This window comes from Aptenodytes forsteri, unplaced genomic scaffold, assembly GCF_000699145.1.
Source record: "Aptenodytes forsteri isolate BGI_AS27 unplaced genomic scaffold, ASM69914v1 Scaffold5, whole genome shotgun sequence".
NCBI lineage: Eukaryota > Metazoa > Chordata > Aves > Sphenisciformes > Spheniscidae > Aptenodytes > Aptenodytes forsteri.
Window position 1 is genome coordinate 1,649,619 of NW_008795672.1, and position 17,875 is coordinate 1,667,493.

At 44.4% G+C, this 17,875-nt stretch overlaps 1 protein-coding gene across 1 annotated transcript in view; it reads left to right on the plus strand.

Annotated features, from left to right (window-relative positions):
* Window positions 1-17,875, plus strand: part of REL (REL proto-oncogene, NF-kB subunit) — a 42,120-nt gene that overhangs the window by 5,027 nt on the left and 19,218 nt on the right. The window contains exons 3-7 of the mRNA XM_009282513.2: window positions 2,933-3,073; window positions 4,404-4,536; window positions 5,165-5,307; window positions 8,693-8,841; window positions 13,686-13,777. Coding sequence (XP_009280788.2) covers window positions 2,933-3,073; window positions 4,404-4,536; window positions 5,165-5,307; window positions 8,693-8,841; window positions 13,686-13,777 — 658 coding nt within the window. The remainder of the gene's footprint in view (window positions 1-2,932; window positions 3,074-4,403; window positions 4,537-5,164; window positions 5,308-8,692; window positions 8,842-13,685; window positions 13,778-17,875) is intronic.

Genomic DNA, 17,875 nt, shown 5'->3' on the forward strand with positions numbered 1-17,875 from the left:
AGTGCCGGCTGTCGGCTGGTTCTGGTTTTTGTGCGGGGAGGGGAGGGCTCGCTTCTCCCCTTCCACCGGCTCCCTCCCGACTGAAACCCGCAGGCAGTCAGAGGTGGGCGAGTAACAGTCCGAAAAAGGGTGCCCGGCATCGGCTTGGGACACCGAATCCCTGCCCGCGTAGCTTGTTAAGTAGGCTGATGGGAAAAGTTCATGAAGCAACATCACGGGGTTGTTCGGGTGAGTTGCGACAAGACCTCGTAAGGCTGTTACGTTTCCGAAGGGATCTTTGAAGTCTTCAAATCGTGTCGTTAAAACGTTGAGGCGTTAAATAAGCACATGGGTCCCGTATCTGGGCTGGAGGCGTCAACAGGCCAAAGGCTCTGTGATGCTGAGCAGGATCCTGTTCGCACAGGAGCTTGCCGAGGAAGGAGAATGCAAACGAGCGAGAAACAGAGACGGCATAAATGCAAAGTAACGTAGATAAGGGATCCTGCGTTGAGCAATTACGACAAAAAGCACAATTAAGTTTCTTTAGACTAAATTAAACCGAGCTTGTCATCTTTTCGGGAGGCGTTTCTCTGGTATCTTTCTTAGGGTTCAAAAAAACCCCAAAACTTAAGACTTGGCGGCATTAACTAGAAGAGCGTTTCTAGGGAAAGATGCTTTCCAGCCTCAAAACTTGGGGGGGTGTGGGGGGTGTGTTCTGTTACCCCTTACCAAAGTATGAACTTTCACTCCTGCTAAATATATGTGCTAACTGTCAACAGAGAGAGAAAATTTGTATGGAGGCATCTTTTAAATGTGACGTTGCGTTTTAGAGTGGCAAAACCGAAGCAGGAGATAACACTTTTCTTTCTTCGCATATTAATGTCTTTTCAGTGTAATTAGGAACGAGACAAGGAATTTTTCAGTAGGGGAAGTTCATAACTTCCTGGTACTAGCTAGCTTTTGTAGTTGTGTGTGTGTTTTTGGTTGGTTTTTTTTTCTTTTGGTTGCTGTTCTGTAATATAACGCGATAGTAAAGAGGAAGTTTGCGAGCAGTTTTGTCTCTCTGTTAGAAACTGTATGGTTTATGGAGCCCTGGGTAGGTTACTGCTTTCTAAAATAAAAACGCGTTTTTACACTTTCGGTTATTTTAGATTGAGCTAGGACGTGCTATAACAAATCTTCCACCGTTGTTTTCTTTGCCTGAGCTGTTGCAGGAGGTTATAAGCGCGTAGATTATTTGCTTTTGCTTTTCGGAAACGGCTGTTGCCGTGGAGGATGTAGGGTCACCGGTGATCTGTACAGCGCAGTGACGTCGAGGTCGAAGGGCGGCACTGCTCCCGTCCGCGTCTCACTGCAGTCACCTCGGATCGTAGGGTTTCGGGCGATACTTTCACGTCTTCCGCAGAGACCTTGCAGCTGCTTTGCTTTCACACGCAGATGTTTGGAGAGGCTGTTCGCGGGGCGCTCCTAGTTGAGCAAGAAAACTGCAAACCGTGTGGTCCCTCCAGAGCCTGCTCCCTTTGAGCACGGGGACAAGACAAAACGTACGGACGCTTGATCCCGTTGTCGCTCTGCTGGGTGGCGGCGTGTCGCGCTTCCTCCCGAATGGCACAGGCCCCGTTAAACTTTAAACCGGCCCAGGTTTCTCATCGTGGAGAGGCCTGATGGAAGTGTTGTTTGGAGTTTCTGGGGTTGTCCTTTTGTTCCTGTTTGTATTGCTCAAAACAGTTTAGAATAAACCAGCCTTCAGCTCTTGAATGAGGATAAGCTGGCTGAACTCCTGGTGCTGTTACGGCGCTTACCTATTTTCCTTGCGTATGGAATCGGGACGCTTGACCTCCTGTATTCTCTTTTAAATTATTTAGTGTAGCGTTCAGGGCGCGGGGGGAATAAACAATTTTATAACAAAAAGAACAAGAGGCAGGTTGAAATACGTTGCGTAATGGTTTCTATTGCTAGCATGCATTTAGGCAATTATAATTAATTGCAAATACAAATTAAACTCTTAAGCACTTAGATGAAGGATTAGCCCGATTTTTGCTTTTCTTCCATTTCAGATGCTTTTCCGAGTAGTTGTGGGCAGGTAGGTAATATGAGCAGCCGTGCGTTTCTCTTCCAGAATCAGCAAAAGAGAGTTTGTTTTTTGACATAGCTCGTATTTGTTTGACAAACACGGCAGGACCTGAAGAGGACAGGTCTTTAGCAACTGTGTGGGAACTAACAGACCTCGGTGCGTGAGAGCAGATTGTGCAATAGTTAAGCCGTGCCACTTCACAAGCGCAGTGCTGATTTACAGAAATAGGGAACGCTGAACAGACCCCCGCTTCGCTGCAGAGTGCTGACAATAATACCTTTTAGTTCGCGCAAACGCTTCTGTGTGTTTCCTCTCTACACAAAACGTGATGACACCAATAATCGTGGTAGAGATGATAACGTGATTCTTAAATAGAGTGAGAGAGAACCAAGATAAAACGAAGCTTAATGTTTAATCTCTGGAAGCTACCGCATCATTGAGCTTTACTTTCCCACAAACACACCTGCTGTTAGGCAGTGGGTTTGCCTTCAATGACATTTGTTTCAACCACAGCCCCGTAAAGATCACTGAGCCCACAGTTTTAAAATAAAGTGCTCTTAATAGGTGAGAAAAAAGTCCTCTTAAGCAAGCATTAGTAGAGCACGAAGGGAAATTATTGGTGAAAACAGAAAGAGTTAGACTTGGAGCGATTGTGTTCTACAGTAGTTTTGAACAGCAGGGCTCTAGCCAGTCTTGACAAATACGTAATGTATGTGGGCGTACCGTGCGTCTGCTTAGCAGCTATGTAAGCATGTGCATCTCCGAAGTGAGATGATTAGCAAGCACTTTACTGCAATTTTGTCATTATAACGTCTAAAATAGATCTTTAATTTAGTATATGGATACGTGTCTGTATTTGTGGCGTACTGTGTTACGTAGAAATGGAAAGGCGAGATTCTTTCCTCTCCTCAATTGCATGATGGAAACGGGAGGCTGACTGATAGGCAGCAGTCGCTCCTCACTGCTGGCAGAAGTCCTCTGTTGTCTGGTCCGCTGGGCTGTGCTGATAAATACAACAGCGTAAGTAGATTTAAGCGTGAAAGTTGAATAGCCGTACGCTGGGGTGTGAGCTCGGTTTTGTGAGAAGCTCAGACTTCTGCTCTCTCTTTGAAACCAGCTTTACGTCATTTCTAGGCTTTTTTTTGTTACCAATGCCTGTCCCCCCCCGCCCTTTGCTGGACTTGCGTATTTTCCAGAAAGAGAAAATATGCAAAGCTTATTTAAAGGAGGGTTAGGTAAAATCTGGGACGTATCTAGAAAAGGGACCATCCTTGTAAGTGACTGGACCTAGAGTAGTGGCTAATGTGTATTTAATGTGACAGCTCATGGTCTATTTTCAGAAAATTATTTAAAAACTACTGGATGGGACGTGATCAGTTTAGATACTGCATTTTGATAAATTGTTAACAAGGAATATAAAGAGTCCTAAACCGTAGTTCTCAAATGTTTGGCACCAAATACAGCCTGGAGTTGAAATGCATTGTGCCTTTTTAAAAGGCATTCAAGATTTGGAAAGGCACTTGTTGTTGAAGACAATTCCGGCACCAGAGCTGCTTTCACGTACTGCCATTCCACAGTTGTCTGTAGGTGCCTTACAGTTGAAATGTGCATTCAGGCAAGACCAAGGTGACATCTCAGAGAGGAAGTTCTTTCCACCCCTTCTCTGCTTCTCTTAATTACTTTATCTTTTAGGTTCTAGTATTTTCTGACTTTGAGCGTGAACCGCTGTAGCACTGGAAATGTTTTGCGATCAGCAAATCCCAGGCATAAAGTCCAAGCTTTGTGTTGGCAGGTATACCTAAATCATTGTAGGTGCAACAAAAGAGAAGCCTTTATTATGGAGTTAAGATTGGAATCCACCTCTTTGCCAAAACTCATATGCTGCGGACCTTAGGCTGTATAGACCTTGGGCAAAAGGAAGTAGGGGATCTTTTACCCTTTCAGCGTTTTCAATATATTTAATAACTATTTTGCTTATTATGTTGAAGTCCACGCACTTTTTTCAGTGCTGTGCCACAGGATGTTGCCTGTCATGTTTGTTTGTGATGCTCAACCTCGCTAGAGTAGGATGCTATTATATGAAGATGACAGAGAGCTCAGTAGACATTTCCATAAGCTATGTTCTTCTGATCATGCAGCACCGTGATGATTCAACTTCTACAATATTTACTTACCCTCTGTTATTTGTTTTTCACATGCCATCCCACTGTTGTCACTGTTTGATTGACTATCCTGTTTGATGTTCTCAGTAAGATATATTAAATAGCTTGTTACTGTCTGGCAATAAAACATCACTTGAAAAGTACTTACGCTCTTGCTAAGTTAATGTCTTTCTAACCCCCCCATTTAGGAGTTCTGCTGTCTCTTGTTCTTGTCTATCACTCGTGTTTCCCGAAAACCTCTTTTTGACCACTGCCCTGTAGCTTTTACTGAGGTTTCGTTGTCTGGGGAGGTACCGCAACTGGAAGCTGGCCCTGTGGGAGGTGGGCAGCTCAAGATGTAGAATTCAATACCAGCAATCAGGTATTTTCTGAGCCCACAGTGATGGTATTCAACCCAGGAGGGTTTGTTTGTTTGGTTGGTTTTTTTTGCATAATTTGCATAGTTTCTGCTTCACTATAATAGGAACTAAGTCCATCAATTCTGAGGAAACATCTTCACTTTCAGAGGACATTTGAGAGAACGTAGGACTGGCAGTACCTGTACTTTGAGAGGACAACCATTCCTAAAAGTGTATTGTAATTAAAAGTATCAACCAGTCCCGCAAAATTACGGTTTGTTTTCTGTTGTATAAAATCCTCTTTAATCAGACAGATACTCTCTAATAGCTAAAAGAAGCTAAGTTCTAGGTGGGATGGAGGGGAGGGCGTCCTTTGCTGATTACTTAGGTGGCGTTGATACCTGAGGCTTCATTTAAAATCTGTTCTCTCCCCTCACCCCCCGCCTTCAATGTGTGCGTGTACATAAAAAGAAGGGTAGATTGTCTGAGAAGGCAGACCAAGTGGAAGGATGGTCATATCAATCGAAGAGTCTAGATTTTCTAATTCTTACATCTTCTGCTGCTTGTTAAGCTCTACGGTGTACTAACATTGAAAATGTTTTGTTTTTAAGGTGGCCCCGAGCCCTACATTGAAATATTTGAACAACCCAGGCAAAGGGGCATGCGTTTCAGATACAAATGCGAGGGAAGGTCGGCAGGCAGCATTCCAGGAGAACACAGTACTGAAAACAATAAGACGTTCCCTTCCATACAGGTAAATGCCGCTTTTATCCGTGAATTACCATTGCCCACATTAACATTGTGCTGTAGCTACGCGTTGGACTCGGTGCAGTAAATAAAATGCTTTTCGTTTCATGTTCTGTTACTCTTTCCCTGGCATGCAAATGTAGATGCAGCAGAGTGGAAAAAGAGTTCTTTGCTCCTAGTCATTCAAGATTTTGTTTCAAATTTACAAGAAGAGGAGAAGGTGTAGAGGTAGTTAACAAAGTGCTGGTAGAGAGGGAATTCAGTGAAGCTGCTCGTTGCCTGGGAATCATTAGTTATTAGCTTTTTCCGTATGCACGTTTGCTCTGGTTTCTTAGTTGTGTGGCTTGGGTTTGTTTTTACTATATTTGGACTGCAGTATGAATTTTGGGAGAGCTTTGAAGGAGTTTGCATACAAAATTTGAAAAGGCTTTGAAAAGCTGCGGGGTGCAACATGAAAGAAGGCACTTTGTACAAGTGAGCAAAGTAAGAAAGTGACTTGCAGCCAGCGATGAGGTGATGAGGCTCTGCGAAAGAAACTACCGTGAAGTATGTGAAGTCAGAAGGGGATACAGAATTTAAAAACGAGCTGAGAAAGGGGAATTATGTGGTCAGAGCACCTGCAATGAAGGCGATTTGGGTGGTTGCATTATGGATGGGTTGGGAAATCCAGAATGAAGGGATTCAGAGTAGCCCTAGCAGCCATGATCAAAGCAGGGCAAAGATACAGACAGTGGAGGTGGAATGGAAGCGCTTTGGCAGTAGCTTTCATATGTGGGACGAAGGAATGTGTCAGAGACCCTGGACAGGTAGGGTAAGGGAGAAGAATTTCTGGTCTCCTATTTGAAGTTTTAAGTTGCTAGTGTTGCCTTGATCTCCTTCAATTTGGAGAAGATCTTTCAGAGATGAGATTAGAAGAGAAAGCTCAAATATAAATGGGAAGTTAGGAGTACTTGCCATCTTGAAGTACATTACAGTGCCCAGGAACAGAAGCTGTGCATCTGTGTTTGCAGTGTGCGCAAGTATAAAAAAAAAAAGTGGAGCCAAAGATGGAGTCTCTGGACTCACAGCAGAAAAAGAACAGATAGTGTGCGCAAGTATAAAAAAAAAAGTGGAGCCAAAGATGGAGTCTCTGGACTCACAGCAGAAAAAGAACAGATACAGAGGACGTGAAATCTGACAAAATACGAGATGTTTTAGGCTGAGGCATAAAAGCTCTTTAAGAAGAGGGAGAGTTTGAGAAAGATAGTGTTGGCAGTCATGTGTTGAGCAGCAGAGTGAGCCTCTACTACGTAAAGCAACTGTGCAAGCTGGTCTGGCCCCGAAGCCAGAATTACTAAGGGAAGAAGCAAACGAGAATGTCCCCCGCTGGACTGTCGCAGTGCCAGATTTGGTTAAGGAATGCAGGAGATGGAGATCTTGCCAGACTCTTTTTTTTTTTTTTTTCAGCACTCTACCAATTGAACAAGGAACTACGTAGGCTGCTGGCAAGAGTAAATACTTTCAGACTCTCAGCCTAAGGCTGTGTCAGGGCACAAGTTGAACAGGCAGCGTAAGCCCTTGATTCCTCTTAGCCTGGACTGTGCTGCACATGGCGGCCAGCCAGAACCCAAAGGGAAGATGGGACGTGGTAGGTGACCGTGCAATCCTGACATAGCTTGTTCTTTTTTTAAAGGTGACTGTTGATGACAGAGCTGATTGTTACCGATAGCAGGTGATTTCTAGGTGAATTCCTGCCTCCCTGAAGCCCGTAGGAGGCTTTAGTGCTGATTAGCTGCTGGGGGAGTCCCCTCTAGAGATGGAAACATCAATGAGGATGAGAACAGAGAGGCTAGGAAGAGACTAAATTTTGTGATGCGGTTGAGATGAACAACATCGAGGAAGAACTGGAGAATCAAAAGTGGCTAGATCAGGCTTCGAGTTCAAGGGACTGGGTGAGAAATGAGGGAGAAATGATGTAATAGTTGAAGGAGGTGAAGGAGTGGTGGAGGTTTTATTTTAAGGGTAAAAAGTAACAGTGGCTTGTACGAAGGCCAAGGAAGGAGCCAAATTGGAGACTGAAGAAGCTAACAGATGATGGAAGCTAGAAGAGCACAGGTCAAGTCAAAGGTTTGAGGTGTCCACAGGATATACGATGGATCCTTGGAGTCTCAGGAGGAGGAAAGAAAGGGCTGAAGGAGGAGGGGAACAGTTAGTTATAGGGCAGGGGAAGTGGAGGAGGCGAGCTCGCCTCTGCACAAATGTGTGCCCGAGCAAGTCTTGTATTTGCTTTCAAGTTGTTATGCTTCAAACAATTTAGGCCAAACTGGTTTTTTTTTCTTCTTTTTTCTTTTTTTTTTTTTTTTTTTTTACACTCCCCCACACAAGCTTTTTTTTTTTACACTCACCCACACAAGCCTTGGTGACTTCACTGGTAGCCGTCAGCAGGAGAGAAGATTTTTATGCACCTGAGAAACGCGTGTTGAATTAGGCTGATGACTGCTGTGAAAGCTCCAGTAGGAGCTTGAGAACTGAGCGCCCCCCTTCTTGAATAGAAGATTGAATATTCATCTGAGAATTAATTTTAAAAAAAAAAAAAAGATTTCATAGGGGATTATGTCATGCTGTATCTGTTAAGATCCTCTTTCACTACTTAGTGTTCCATGGACAGGTGATATCCTTATCCCTGCAGCTTCAGGAGCTTTTTCCTGAGATCTCTGGAGCTAGACCTGTCCTTCAATAAGCATTTGTATGTGGTCACCTACGTAGAATTTTGCATCTTTCATTGTAAGGCTAGATATGATAATGAAATACGTCCTGTTACGTTTGGTCTTACAGCATTACAAGCTGTTTTAGGTCTAAGCTTCTATATTACCTCCGGCCTTTTGCACAGGGATGAATTCAACTCGTATAAAGAGCCCTGGTAAGATGGTGAAGCAACAGATCTCCAGCCTCAAAAAAAAAAAGAGGAAAGGGGAAAAAAGAAAAAAGATTCTCTAGAGCCTTTCAGACTTCTTTCCCATTCTTGCAGTAGGGTAGTTAAGAGAACTGAACGGATTGAATGTCAAATGCTGGCACCAGCGAAATTTTATCGTTACAAATAACCAGCTTCTTTGGCAAAACCAGCAGGCGAAGTATCTTGTTTTACTTTCTGAAATAGATGAGAGATACTTTTGAAAAAAAATTCACTTTTCAAATATTTTGAGGAAGAGTTGGTTTTTCAGTGTAAAGTGAACAGAACTGAAATGGAACGAAGAAAACTTCTGAACGTTCCTGGCTGTTATGAAGCAATAATGCCATTTACTTAGCTGTGGTATTTCTTCCGTAGAGTATTTTAGGATATAATGTATTTTCTGTTACATGTGGGGACTTCACTAGCCCTCGTGTCTAAAATAAATACCTCGCATTTTTTGTAGATTCTGAACTATTTTGGAAAAGTCAAAATAAGAACTACGTTGGTAACGAAGAATGAACCCTACAAGCCACACCCTCATGATCTGGTTGGAAAAGACTGCAGAGATGGCTACTACGAAGCAGAGTTTGGGCCAGAACGGCGAGTCCTGTCGTGAGTAATGGAGTTGCTTGGGATTTCGATTAATTATGGAAGTGATTTGCTAATCTTATGTTTCAAAACTCTTGACTAGTGATCAAAAGGCCAATTAGTATGCTGTCTTTGCTGAAGATTACTAATCCATCTCAGGGAGAGGGCAGCTTCTCTTTGAAGTGTTTCCTTCTTTTTTCAATACTTCACACGCTCCTCTTCGGTCCTGTTCTTTTCCTATCGCCCTTTTCTTTCCTTTGTTCATTCTCCTAACGTCTGCCTCCTTTTCCTTTCTCCCACTTGTTTGCTTTTTTTTAGTCTTGTTCAGGAACACTTCTTACTCTTGAGCGTGACTCTCTCCTACATGTGAAAAAGATGATTAATAGAGTGGGTAACAACAGCATTAGAATTAGTACTTCACGGTGATAAGAGATTTGGGGAAGTTCATGTCTTCCATGAGAATTATATTTGGACTTTCTGGAAACTGGTGGAGGAAGTTTGTCCTGGCTGAGTATCACGTCATTTAGAAGTTAATGGTTGTGACGCATCTAGAAACGTGTTAGGAGCTGTCTCTGTTGTTGCTGTTTGTTTGGGCTGGGGGGGGGGGGGGGGGGTAAAAAAAAAATACAGATTCTGCTCAGGACCAGCTCTGCAGAGCAAGCGTGCCGGGGAAGGATCTCCTTGTGGATGCAGTGAGGAAAATTCAGGTTTTGTACGAGATGTGTTTCTCTGTGCTATTCAGAGGGATGTTAGGAATATCTAGAATACAATTGTATTTGATGGCATTTACTGTAAGTTTACCGAGTCTTACGTAATCAAGTAAAAGCAGATTAAACTGCAACAAGTGTCGAGTGATTAGTGCCGGAGAGGGGAATTTAGAAATCACAAGCTGTTTGTGGTTCACAGTTTGCGATGTAGAAAATTTGGAAGTAGGCTATTGCTTTGGGGTAAACATAACTGAGCTGGGAAGAAAATAAGGTAAATATTTCCGTGTGTAAGTAGCTCTTACGCACTGCTCTCAGGCTGATGTGATTCTGTTGATGTTAGTGAAATTACTCCCTATTTATGTGGGTTTAGTCAGTAGAACACTATTAAAGGAGAGAACTGAAGGCACAGTCTGTTTGAAGATGATGATTGCCTGATGGCGAAATAAACAGCCGTAATAGTGGAGATGCTTCTTCAACATACAGCCCAGGCTCAAGTGGTCATGAACGTGCTGCAGTGTATTCAGGTGGCACGTAGCACGTTGACTGTACTGTCTTTTGCTGTTACAGATGCTAACAATTTTATTAGTTTATTGTTTTCAGCTCCGTTCACAGTGCTGTCCTAATTGGCAAACGGTAGAAAAGGATTAGTAAATGTAATGCCTATAATTTTTCCCCCACTGTCATACCTCTCTAGAAAGGTAGGGCTGTCCCTTCAGGCACTCACCTTCCATCTTGATTGTGGTAACTTCATCCCTCGGCGGCTTCCCCGCAAACAGAGGTCCCCCTTCACCTTGTCTAAAAGGCGGTCGCAAATATCTTAAGCTGTTAAGGGACGGTGCACCTTCCTCTGACCATCCGTTCACTGGCTTCTCCTTCGTCTTCTCAAATCAAGCTTCCTCACCCAAGGGCGAAGGATGTCTGCCGTTCTAGCCCATCCCGCTTCCCGCTCTCAGCTCTGTGCCTTCCGATCCAAAGCAAAAAGGCCCGATTGCTTAACACCTTTTCTGGTTATGTATTACGTTCACCGGGCGCAGGAAGACGCTGGTGGTTGGTTTTCCTCTTGGCGTTTTGTTGCACAAGGTTGAGCGTGCGAGCACGAGGCGAGCCCGCAGAGGGGCCGTTACGGGACGTAACGCCAAAAAGCATCGGGATGCTCTGCAAAAATCTATTTGCAAATTTTGATTTCATCTCCATTATATGTGTGCATCAAATCCTGTTCTTTGGCGTACTGCTGTGTCTCCATTTCACTTAAGGCACTTGTGATCGTTCGCTGTGTCCGTCAGTTCTTCTCAATATCGTTAGGTTATAAGCCTCTCAGTTTCTTACAAAATAGTAACTGGGCTACTTACACTTCACTGATAATGCGAAACTGTAAGCTTCAGTTGAGCTTGACATCGGAGATCCTGATGGGAGGAGGCTAGAAACATTCTCTTTGAAAGGTTTCCAGCATCGGTACACTCATATTTTTATTTTTATTTTTTTTAACAAATCATTGGTTGCTATAAGATGAAAGAACAGTGTGATCCATAATTGGATCTGGATGTTTAAAGTCATCTTCCTTTTTGTGGCTGGTGACTCAGTCTTCACATTCTTCTCTTCGAGTCCATGTTGGAGAAAAGCCTCGTACAGCATTAGCGAGCAGGCGATGTCCTCTCTCGGTAGTGGTTCTGGCTGTTTACTCCTGCTGAGCATCCCAAACAGAGCAAAAATCCCCCCCCCCTCCCCCAAACTGGAATTATCAATCCCAGATTTTGGGCTGTTTCGAGCAATTAATCTGCTTTCTGCTTGTTTAAAATTCCCCGTGTAGTTCCGGTTGCACAAAGTGCTTTGTTCTGCCTGTGGCCTGAAGATCTTTGTTCTGCTGCCTCAACTTGATCAGAGCCCTGCCTGGCCGAAGCATCGCGGCAGAAGCACGAACGTTGGAGGTGGTGTGACTGCCTGTACGCTCAGATTTTTTTTTTTACTTCCTAGTTTGCTGTCTCTCTCTACGTGGATGATATCATAGTTTTTAAACACGTTTTTCTCTCTCTCTCTCCCCCCCCCCCTCTTTTCCCCAAGCAGACACATCCTTTTCTGTAACCTTCCTTCCTACTTCTCCCTCTCCCTTCTCGTTATCTTGCTTGCTTCCTGTCAGTTAGCGTTGATGTGAAACCCCGCAGCCTTGCTGGGGTTCTCGACAGTTTCTCCTCTGATCCGGCCCTCTGTTTCGCCGTAGCTAAAGAGACACTTTCACTGTGACAGCGCACGTTTAAGAAAATGTTTATAATCTGAGAATTATTTGGGGGGGGGGTGGCTTAAAAGCCCGGTTCCTCTCCCCGAGAGGCTTCGTTCACAGTGGTTGAAAGGCGCAGGGTAATGGCGGTCAGTCCTTGCATGGCCGGGTAGAGGTTTTGTTCAAGACCGGTTCGGCATACGTGCTTGCTTGATGGTTATCTGTAACTTACGGTGGACGGCTGGAGAGCCTGGGACTGCCAGATGGCAGTTTGGGGGTATAATACGGAACCGGGCCTGTTCAGGGACTTGGAGTGCGCTTCGAACTGAATCTGTGGAATACAGTGGGTGTTTTGGGGGGAAAAAAGGCAATATGTGCGGTGATCAAGCCCTAAAAAAAGTACTACCTACAAGAGAAGATAGAAATAGGATTGCTCATCAGGGTACAGTACAAATGTTGAATGTCAGTAGCCACAATATGAGAGAACACCTCCCCCCTCCTCTGCCTTGCTTCATGTCAAGGTCGTTGGAGAACTTCAGGAATTTTACAGAGAGCTGGTTTCCCTTTGACAAATGCCAATCCAGTGAAACCAAAATTATTCATAAGGATTTTCAATCCATGCTTTTTGACCTGGGGAGGAAAGGTTTTGGAAATATTAGACAGCTACACACGCATATACCCTTCTGGATCTCTGTATGCATATCAGCCCCATTTTGGCTTATACTTCTACAATATTAAGCCTAATATTTAATGAACCTGATAAATACTTTCCAATAGTTCAGTGGTTTCTCTTCCAAGCATAATTTGTGGAGGGCTCTGATAAGTACCTCTGGCTTTCCAGAAAAAAAAAAAAAGCACCGAAGTGCTTTAGTGAATTCTGAGATGCTACTGCCTTTTATTGTCCTGGAGGTCACCGTATCAAGTTCAGGTTCCAAAGGAAGCTTCTGCATCCCTCTAGTGAATGGAGGTTCTGGAAGTGGAGCCTGCTTGCAGAGGATTTGGGACCCTCTGAACAGAGGGTGTTGGGCGCCGGCGAGGGAGTTGAAGGAAATTAAACGTAATATCACGCTAGGATAGTCTCGTTCAGAGCAGGGGAATGCAGAACTACTCTTGAGAGCGTTGGCGGGAGCAAGGAGTATCTTTGGGTGCGTTAAGGTGGTGTTTTCGGCATAGCTAAAGCGAAGAGCTTTGGTGGAGCGTCAAAGGAAGGGAAATTGCTGGTGCTTCTGGAGAAAGGTGCCTGCTGGCGTGACCTATCTTCTGAGCTTATTGTATCATCACGAAACGCGGATTATTATTTTATTTACTTATTTATTTATTTTATTTCCTGCTTGACATCCACTCAGCTTTGATGATGTCATGGTTTTTCCATGTGGGAAAGAGTCAGCTCGCCTGGGACTCCCCCCACCTCCTGCATCGGGGTGACCTGCACTCTTATGCAAATCAGGAGGAGCTGCAGCTCTTCAGAACTTTTCCATAACTACGTGAGATTTAAAAGCCTGTTTTGGCTTGTTTCGAAAAACCCTTTAAGATAGTGTTGGAAATCTACGCTCCCTGATAAAAGCGGGAGAGCAAATCCTTCACGAACACAAATCGGCAGGTTTATTGATAAAAATAATTGCCACGTTAATTTACCTGAGACCGAGTATTTAACTTTTAAATCACTGTAGGTTTACTGCAGAGTGACAACTCTTAATATAGAAATATATATTCTTAATAAAGAATATGAATTCTTTAGAACTTTATTTTAGTATTTTTCACTTCTGTTTCTGCTCTTATTTTAGAAAAAAACAGCGTCCCTGCTTTTCAGATCTCTTACACCCTTCTCGAAATATGCTTTTTATTTCTTACACTGTATGTTATCACACTAGTCAACATCAAATAATTTATTTAGTATTCTGCGCTGAAGACTTTTATCAGTTGCTGAAATCCTGCCACATGTGCTTCAGTTTTCAGAATTTGGGCATTCAGTGTGTGAAGAAGAAAGACCTGAAGGAATCAATTTCTTTACGAATCTCGAAGAAGATCAACCCCTTCAACGGTGAGTAGAACGTACCTGGTTCACTTTGGTGAGGTTTTGGTTGTCCTGCCTTTGCTTTTGTGGTGGAGCTTTATTTTTTCCAAAAAATCTTTTTTCTTTTTTTTTTTTTTTTTGAGAAACACTTTTCCTCTTCTGTGTCCCTCCTAGTCTTTCCTCGCTGTCATCACATGGTGAATCTATTTGGGTAGTTGCCCCTCATTATTATTATTATTATTACTATTATTTTTATTTTATTTTATTTGTTTTTTAATCCCCAGCAGCAACGTGAGTTGCTGCTTGGACGGAAGCAATGGGATAGCAGCAGCAGCCTTCCCTGGAGACTTCTACAAGTATCTCGGGAATCAGATTCCCCAGTTTTGGCAGCTGTGAGAATGAGAGAGTGAGTCAGCGTTAACTCTGCAACAACTTAAACCGATACAAATCTAGCTTGCCGCCGTCCCATCTCTTCTCTTGTTGTGACACTGGTGTTTGTGACCCCTCAGCCAGCCAGTTCAGGCAGCCGGTGACTCCCTGAAGCTGCCCCTCGCTTGATTTTTACAGCACGGGAGCTGGTACAGGCACTCGGGAAGTCCACAGCGGTGTTGGTCTCCGTCACGTCTGAGGCAAGTTGCGCTGCTACAGAACCACACCTGTAAGGGCCTACCCACGGGCCGTAGTTTTATATGACAGCTGATCTGTGGGCTGCTCTCAAAAAGAGTCATCCTGCTCTTCCCTCCATCCCTGGTCACACACTCCTACTGCTTTCCTCGCACCAGATACGGAGGCTGTGTTGCTACACGGTGAACGGACTCGGCAAGTTGCTCCGATGGAAAACCAAAAAAAAAAAAAACAAACCAAAAAAGTGGTTTCCCCTCAGATCAACTTGCTAAACCAATTCATCTCACAGCCACGTAATCGCCAAGTTCAGCGCGCAGAGGGAGCGGGGAGCACGCGGCAAATCGTAGGGCCAGCTGGAGCGGGACCAACGCTTTCAGCATGCAGGCACAACTGGGGGCCGTTAGATGAAAAGCATAAACCCCCCCGAACGATTAGCTAAGCATTACTATGAACGCAGTTACGTATTTGCTTAAGTGTGGCAAGAGCTTGGAGATTTTTCAAATACTGTTTGTTTGTTTGTTTGTTGTTTTTAATACCCACAGAAGTCTTGCTAAATTCAGGTAAGACCCTTCTTAGAGAGTTGAGAGCTGGATTTCTGGCTAGCTTCAAAATACATACTTTGCTTTTGTCCTGAACTGGGACAAAAAGAAGCATGTTGAACTTACTACAGAATGAGGAATGTTTTAGACCACTTCCTTAATTTTTAGAAGAGCCGTTTGGAGTCAGGCTGATGGTCCAAATGGTCCATCTAAACAATTATCCTGGTTCTGATAACGTATGCACACCATAGCATTTGTTTTTACGTGAGTTTAGTCCATCAGCACAATTTAAGCAGTTTAAGCGTTTTAATTATGTTACCTTGACTCAGCCAGCTCTACCTTAATTTCAAACAAAAAAGGGGAATTATTCTGTTCAGCCCTCTTGGCTTTCTTTTACTCCATAAATAAAAAATGAGTTGACGTTTTTCTCTTGAGGTAGTGCAGTAAAAGGACATGATAAAATCCCTTTCTGTACGTGTATTTCACCAAAGAAACTTTAGCACCCACGTCGTTAGCTCTGTTCCTAGCGCTGCTGGGTGTAATAGTGAAGACACGTTTAACTAAAGTCATTTCACAGTCGATTTTTACAGTGGTTGGCACCTAACTCCAAATTCACTGATCATTTTTGGGCGATCACAGCAGGTTGCGCTCGGTAGCATGAGGGCAGATCCTGGGCTGCTTTCCGCCAGTCCCCAGCAGCAGAGGAGAGCCTTGCTTGGGTGACACACAGGGCAGCACCCTGCTCTGGGCAGGGGTTGTGCTGAGAAAGGGCCGCTGGCAATCCCCAGCCTGCGGAATCGCCTTTCGGCACTTGTTAACGTGTCAGCACAAAGCAAGAGCCGCTTGAGGATGGCCTCCAGCTGCTCCAGGGCAGTCCCACGCTAAGTAGAGCCCAGAAAGGCATAGGACCGAGGTCTAATAAAACAGGATTAGCGACAGAAATATTTTTATATGTGTACGTAGTTGATCAAAACAGTGTTTCATTAGCAGCAGTCCCCATAATGTTCGCTGCTTGATAAGATTGAAGGTTTTATGTATGGGTTTAGTTTGTTTGTTTGCTTTTTAAGGTCAGAAGAGCATCACTACATTCTTCCAAGATTGCACAGGCTATATTGTGTCCATCCTGCACTGTGCTTTATTTATGTGTCTTCAGAAAGGCATCCGACTTTTCTATTTAGGGAAGTTTCGGAGTTAAGTGCATCCTCTAAGCAGGTTGCAAGTTAGCGTTACTCATTTCGTGTATGAACATCGTAAAAGACATTTCATGGAGCTGAAAACTAGCCTCCGGGGTGTTTGCGTGTTGGTTGTTTTTTCTTTTTCTTTCCCACCTTCTTCTGGAACAGTCAAACGGTCCCTGCCCTGAGCCTCCTTTCGGGACAGAGGTTCAGTATTGACCCTATTAACAGATGCAAAATGCCTCCAGCCTGCCAGCATACGTATTGCTTGTCTTGTCCGTGAGGGAGGAAGTAATAGCAAGGCGTGGGTCCACAAAGTTGCGTTCCAAACTTCCTTGTGTAAAGGGGCCGTCGTCTTCCAGGGAAGCCCAGATGCCACAGACGACTGGGATGGCAAAGGGAGGGTGAGCCCTAACACAAATGCTGTGGGTGGTGTCACCCCTCCTCCACGCCTTCCAGCATATGGTATGGACACATACTGAATGAGGGTCACAATCGGCAAGAGTAGGAAGTTGCTCGGTCATGACGTACGGGTTTTAAGATCATCTTCTCCAGTGCTTTCGCCTCTACTGTTGAAGCAACTGATGTCTACCTCTGAACTCCTGGATGATTAGAAGTCGGTGTTTGCAGATCATGCCGTGTGCCTAGCTGGAGCTGTCTGCGTCTGAGTTATTCTGCAAGCGTACCTGTAAGGCTGTTCCACAACGAATTCCCCGCTGTTTGCTGGCAGCATTTACCCCTTGTTAAGTTCAGCACAGGCTGTGCAAAGCGTGCGCGTTCACTAGGATGCAAATCAGATCACTTGCACTCAGGTCGCTCCTCTTGCGTTAGCCTTGTTTGAGAGAGTTGCTGTTTCCACACCATCTCTGGACGTGTTCGTGATCTGCTGTGTTCACAAGGTACATCCCATGTATTTCTGCCCTTTAATAAGCTAAACGATGCTAGAAATCCCTTTTGTCTCTTATTCCTGAGCACGCCAGGGAAGTGGTGCGCAGTGGCAGCCTAATGTGTAACTAGGACTCCTTGGCATGATGATGGTATAAATAGCACAGCATCGAAGGAGCAGAGTTACTCCTCCAGTGGAGCTGGTCCACGTCTGCTTTCTAGGTTGTTTGTTTTCTTTTAGTAGCTGTTGAGTTGTGCCATATCCTTGTCTTCCCATGTACTCTCTGATGTACGGCCAACTCAAATTAAAAGAAGAGCCAGTCTTGAGTGAAAAGCTTTTGTGGGTGGGTGTGACTTGACATAGAGACAACAATTGAGTTAATAACGACTCTAATTATCAATGAGGAAAAGCCCTAAATATGTTCTTTAAATTTAGGGGAAAACTGTACTTAGCAAAGTATTGCAGAGGACTAACCTTTTTCTAGCCAAATGGATGACGGCACGAAAACCCTAGACTTGTCTTAAAGTGAGAAACGCAGAGAATTGCCAAATTTCAGGCCATTGATCAAGAGGGTATAAATAGGCTTTCCCTGGAGCTTGACATATGCTTAAGGTTCCTGTTCCTTTGTAATTGCTCTTGCTAATAAGCATTTAATTAATTTTTAGGCTCTCCCCTGTACCCCGCAACTAACTCGGCTCCATTTGCCTCCGCAGTCTTTCCTTTGCCGTTTCCCCTTTCCGCCCGCGAGCAGCTGACCCCGCGTTGGCTTCGCGCTCGTCACAGTCTCCACGACACCCCCTGCACGCCTCCGCGCTGCACCCGGGCTCGTCCCCACACCAGTCACACTCGCTTCCTGCCCACGCACGCAGTCACCCTCTCCGCAGCTTCCCTTGCCGGCGTC